The 6,064-nt window shown below is 41.0% G+C and overlaps 1 protein-coding gene across 2 annotated transcripts in view; it reads left to right on the top strand.

Annotated features, from left to right (window-relative positions):
- The window catches only part of SPAG16 (sperm associated antigen 16), a 1,224,108-nt gene that overhangs the window by 686,371 nt on the left and 531,673 nt on the right, over positions 1-6,064 (top strand). Inside the window, exon 11 of one of the 2 annotated variants that reach the window (XM_019523399.1) lies at positions 819-962. The exons of the other annotated variant lie outside the window; for it this stretch is intronic. Coding sequence (XP_019378944.1) covers positions 819-962 — 144 coding nt within the window. The remainder of the gene's footprint in view (positions 1-818; positions 963-6,064) is intronic. 2 annotated transcript variants of the gene reach the window in all.

Genomic DNA, 6,064 nt, shown 5'->3' with positions numbered 1-6,064 from the left:
GGACAGAGAGGCAGCAGATACTTGCAGCTGGCCCAGGTTCTGTGTAGCTGCTGACAGCCACAGAGCCTAGGCTGGGGGGGCAGGGGCTTTGGGTGAGGGGCAAGGGGTAGCAGGGCTGGGGGGCAAGGACTTTGGGTGGGAGGCAAAAGTCATGAGCAGGCCTGGGGAAAGAGGGCTGCCTGCTTGACGGGCTGCCAGCAATATGGCTGCTGCCCACACCCCTCACCAGTGATTGGCAGCAAGGGTTGCCTGTCATGTGACCCTACCCCTCTCCACCAATCAGCTGCAAGGGATGGGGCTGCATGGTGGACAGCCAATCAGTAGCAGTGGGTGGGGACACATGCTAGGCAGCCTCTGCAGCCAATCAGTGGTGAGGGGTGGGGCTGCTGGGTCCCCGTGGCCAATCACAGGTGGGGGGAGGAGGGGTCAGCCATACTCTACCCACAAAACAGCTACCCGGGCCTACATTCTGTCTGCAAAACCAGGGGGGCAACCTCTGTGAATTAGTTAGGGTCCTATTCAAAATTTATAATTGTGATATCATAAATATGTGGCTTATCACACTGGGGCTTTGAAATTTAGAAGCCAGAACTGATCTTATTGAATCCAATGGAGGTTTGCTTTTTACTCCAGTAGAAGCAAGTTATGGCCAACAGCATGCAATGTATTTGTATATCTTGCAGCTTTTGGAAGTGTCAATATTTGTACTTACTATCTAAAAATCACAGTAATATTTAAACCTCACCTTCTACTAAAAATAGTCATGCTTCTTTCGATGAGAATGATGCCAGTTCCCATCTGTGTCTCTGTTCTCCTAGCCTTGCTTTGCATCCTCGGAAAGACGTCATAGTTACTGCAAGTGATGACCGCCTCTGGAAGATGTGGGCCTTCCCTAATGGGAACATCATTATGACAGGTGAAGGTCACACTGATTGGCTTTCTGGTTGCTGCTTTCATCCAAGGTTAGTGTAAACAGTACCCTGAACCAGCCCTAATCCTTTCTGGCAAAGTACTTGTTTGCTCTTTCTTCCCTTGCTGGCCTGCTTTGATGATTTTCTATTCTCAGTACAACCCTATGCTCCCTGCTGAATTTCCAAACATGTAGATAAATGTACCTTTGGCTTTCACAGTGTTGACTTAAGATTGATTGCTTTTGGTATTTTGTACATCTCAAACTTTGTCCACATGCCAAAACATCTAACAAGGTGTAATAAGCTTTTCAGGTCTAGTTGTGTTTATTCTGTTTGTGGTCATGCACCATAGAATGCCTTGCATGAATTTTTAGTGACACAGAGCAGTTTATTTGCCTCTTAATAATTCGTTGTGGGTTTTATTTAAAATATTCCAGTTGAGTTAAGGAGCAACATTGTGAGCTTCCCACTTGCCCTTCATCAAAAGTCAAATCATGACTTGGCAAACAAAAGTGGATGTTCAGAACAGGAAATAATCATATATACGTTACTGAAATAGTCTGATGATTAATTGGATTTGGTGGACATCCCATTGAGAAGTATAATTATTTTACTCTGAGAAAGTAGGTTTTTTATCTGGTAGGATTAGAGCTATGTGCATTAAAAAGATTTTGCATCAGATTTATGGGTTTTCAGTTGTAGTAGGACTCTGTTTTTAACATAGGCAAAACCTATTTGAGTCCTCAGCCTAAGTTTCATCTTTAAAAAGACCTATTTAGACCCCTGATATTGCATTTAATTAATTAATTGCAACATATCATCTATACTGTCTTTGGGGGAGAGGAAGAAGGAGAGTCAAATTAATTCCAAGGCATTTACTGGCTTAACATATCATCCTTCATCATTCTGTCTAATACACCTACACCAACATCGACACAACTGTAGGCCTAAGTGAAGAAATGTGTTTCATTTGGGGTGGAATTTTACTATAGGTAGATGTTTACCAGTGTTTTTCTGGATTGATGTGAAACTGATTACAATGGCAAGTGGAATCCTAGATCTGCCTTTGTTTAAGCACCCAGAGCTTCCATTCATTATTTTTTTTTATCCTTGGAATTTGGAGTCTATGAGGAGTACAGAATTGGAACCTAAATATGGTGTCAGTACTTCAGAACACCTACATTTACAGTTTCATAGTTTCTAGGGTTGGAAGGGACCTGAGCAGATCATCTAGTCCGACCCCCTGCCATGGCAGGAAAGAGTACTGGGGTCAAACAACCCCAGCAAGGTGTTCATCTAACCTCCTCTTAAAAACCCCCAGGAAAGGAGCCTGCACCACTTCTCTTGGAAGTTGGTTCCAGACCCTAGCCGCCCTGACCGTGAAGTAGCGCCTCCTGTTATCTAACCTAAACCTCCCCTCTGCCAGCTTGTGACTGTTATTCCTGGTCCAGTTATATCCTTAGAAACAATATTCTGTGTTGCAAGACACCCCTGAAACTTATGCAGATTTAAAGAAATTAAAAACACAGTAAAATATGTGTAAAAAGAGAAATGGGAAGTTTCCATTTTCTTTAAGGGAGCAGAAATATTTTTTCATTGATTGATAGCTTGTGTTGTAGAATTGGTGAGCACACAGGACATTGATATCTGATTTATAGATAAGGAAAATGATGGCATCCTCTCACCTCTTACAAACATAAAACTCTTCACTGAGAAAAGAGAGCATAATTAGAAGAACATGCTATCATTTATAAAGCCTCTGGGCATACTAATCAGATTTCAATAATGCATTGTTACCATGACACCCAGTGACTCAGACTCAGAAAAGAATCCTCATTAGTCTTTGACCAGCATACAGTCTTTTCAATAGACTTTCCTGTTTCTCATTCAATTACTGAAATTTAAAATGAGGTGAGGCACATAACTATTTACATGCAATATGAATTTTCTCTTCTTGAATACTTACAGAAATATGAAAAAATTATAATATTTTCCTGATAATTCAAGGCAACTATAAATGGGCAAATGGATGGGCAAATATAATATAAGGGACAGAATACATTTAATCATAGTATTCATTTTTCAGTTCGGAATGTCTACACATCAGTTGTTACAGAAGGGACATAACCAAGCTAAAATGGAAAATTTGTACCATTTGTCAGAATTAAGATGTAGAAAGCCACTAATTTATTAACCCAAGGGTTGAAAGGAGGATATTTTTGTGGCTATACTACTGCCCAATGATGAAAGAAGCTGAGTTCAGTACCCAGATCTTCCACATATATTGTACAGGGAGTAGAAATATATGACCTTTTCCTATCTGTAAAACAAACATAATAATAGACTCTTTCTCCCACCCTTTTGGTATATATTCAGATTGTTAAAATTGTATTGTAATATTTTTAGGTCTGACGGAAGGCAGATGTTTTCTGATTTGTTGTGTACCTAGCACTCCTCTTCCATGAATTCCAAGCTTGATGTTACATAGAGGCTTGTGTGCTATCAATGACCCCAAGAGGCCCTGCACTCCAGTTTTATACTCTTGGTAGGGTTACCCATGGGGCCAAGGTCAAGAGCTCTCTCATCAACTACAAATTACTCTTCTGAAAATCTGGAAACATGAACAGATTCCTAGTGACCTAAGAGATGCCACAATCATTACTATCTTCAAGAAAGAAGATAGATTGCAGCAATTATCCTGGTTATTGTGGTATTGTGCTCCTGTCCATAGCTGGGAATATCCTCACCCACTTTTTCCTCAACAGATTTGCCTTCCTCATGAGAGGTACTCACTTGCCTTCCTCACTCAGAGGTATAATAGGTATGACTTTTGTTGCTAGCCAGCTGCAAGCAAAGTGCCACAAGCAACAGCAAGATCTTTACATGGACTTCATTGACCTGACTATGGTCTTTGATTTATTCAACAGAGACCCCATATAGAAGGTGCTTATGAGATTTGGATACCTCTTAAAATTTGTTATCATCATCAGACTCCTTCATGATGATATGACAACAGCTGAACTAAGCAATGGCTTGAAAATGCTCCCTTATTAAAATTGGAGTCAAGGAAAGAGTATGATTGCACCAACACTCTTTTCCATCTATGTCTCAGCTATTTTGCATCTCTCTGCTGATTGGCTTCCATCTAGAGTCAGCATCCAATATTGCATGGATGGGAATATCAGTCAGTTACGTTCCAAATCCAAGACAACCAGCACCTCCACTGTTGATTTTCAATATGCTGACGATTGTGTTGTGTATACCCATTCAATTGAAGAGTTCCAGGTCACTCTTAGTTACTTCTGTGAAGTATATAAAGTGCTTGCATTCACTATCAACTTCACAAAAACAAAAACACTTTACCAATCCACCCTAACCCAGGCAGCTGCTCCTCTGCATATTACAACTAGAGGGCCACTTTCAGTCATTGCCATCAGCAATGTCTTCAGAATATCCTCCACATGAATTGGAAGGGAAAAAAAATTAACACTAATATTCTAGCTCAAACAAACATCACCAGCACTGAAACCATGTTTATGCGGCACCAGCTTTTTTGGACACGGCATGTCACAAGGTTGCCTGACAGCTGACTACTGAAACAGGTCATATACTCCTAACTCCCCAATAGTCAACACTGAAGAGGTGGTCAAAAGAAGACAGTCAATGACATCTTGAAGGCCAGTCTGAAAAAATGTGATATTTATATCAATATTTGGGAGACTTGAGCATTGAATCACTCCCCATGGTATCGTATGGCAAGATATCAATCATTTTGAGCAAACTTGCCTCACTGTGGAGGCAGATAGACTAGAGAGACATAGAAAAAGAGCTGTGATTCTGTATTACCAAAACTTACTCCTTCCTCTTGGAACTGTTTGCCATGTCTGTAGTTAAACATGCCGGTCTTGGACTGGCCTCTTCAGCCATCTCTGGATTCCCCAATGCCTACCTAATTAAAGGAAGACTGTCCTCCTTGCATCAAGGAACTGCTGATGCACCTAGCACAGACAGGTCCCAGCCCAGCTCCTACAACTGTAAGATAGATAATAAGGTGTCTTCAGAACTTATTAAAATCACAGTTCTCCTACATTTTATGGGCTTGTTTTCCTAATTGTTGGCCACTTGATATAACTTGGGCTTCATTTTTAGACTACAATTTTGCTACAAATAGAAAGAAAGTCTAGAATTTCATTGTGACTTTTAAAAAACTCATGACAAGATCAGTTTCAACTACAACTCTATTTAGCATCTAAGTATGACCTTAAAAATGGTGAAAAACTAATCAATGGGATTGAAATTAATAAAACACTTTCTTTATAGTCACTTTAAAATCCAAGTCTACATCAGAATACTATGGGACAAATATTACATGGCTTAAGCATAATTAATAACCATACTTCTAACTTTCTACTTTAATTTAATATTTTATGGCAGAAGAAAAGAATAGTTTGTTTTTGCTTCCCTTTAGAAATCTTGAAAACCTTTACATTTACAGCTTATAAACCAAGAACAGAATCTCTTCTGATATTTAAATTGTTTTTATAAAGAAACCACCTGTAATTTATACAATACCATAATTACATTGACTACAAGATGACCTGAATTTAAGATGACTATCCTCCAATAATTGGATTCTATACACATACAATTTATACATGTATTATAAAGTTCTATATATAGAATCTAATTATTGGAGGATCATCTTAAATTCACCACCCCCCACCCACTATGACAGGCAGTGGGGGGAGAGGCAATGAGGGGGCAGTAATGGGGCAGGTAGTAGGTGGACAGACAGTGGAGAGATGGTAATGGGTTAGTCACTGAGGGCACAGACAATGAGGGATGCACTGGGCAACGTGGTATAGCTAGCAGTGAGGGAGCAGTAATGGGGCAGACAGTGGGGGGCCAGTGGTAAACCCATAAGGAGACAGGCAGTGGAGGGAGCAGTGCAGGAGAGGCAGTGTGGGTCATGTGTTAGGGGGCAGGCAGTGGGGGAGGCACTCAGCTTGCCCCTGAAACCTGTCCCCCTCACCACGTATACCTGCCCCCCAAACCTCAGGCCACCCACTCCCCCTTCCTCTGCCTTCCTTCTTCTTCCTCCATGCCACTTCAACCCCTCACAGTCTTGGGTCCCCACCCTCCTTCCTCCCGTC

This window comes from Gavialis gangeticus, unplaced genomic scaffold (genome assembly GCF_001723915.1).
Source record: "Gavialis gangeticus isolate Ggan-Ray unplaced genomic scaffold, GavGan_comp1, whole genome shotgun sequence".
Lineage (NCBI taxonomy): Eukaryota > Metazoa > Chordata > Crocodylia > Gavialidae > Gavialis > Gavialis gangeticus.
Note: the sequence above shows the minus strand (reverse complement) of the source record. Positions and strands in the feature narration are given on the sequence as shown.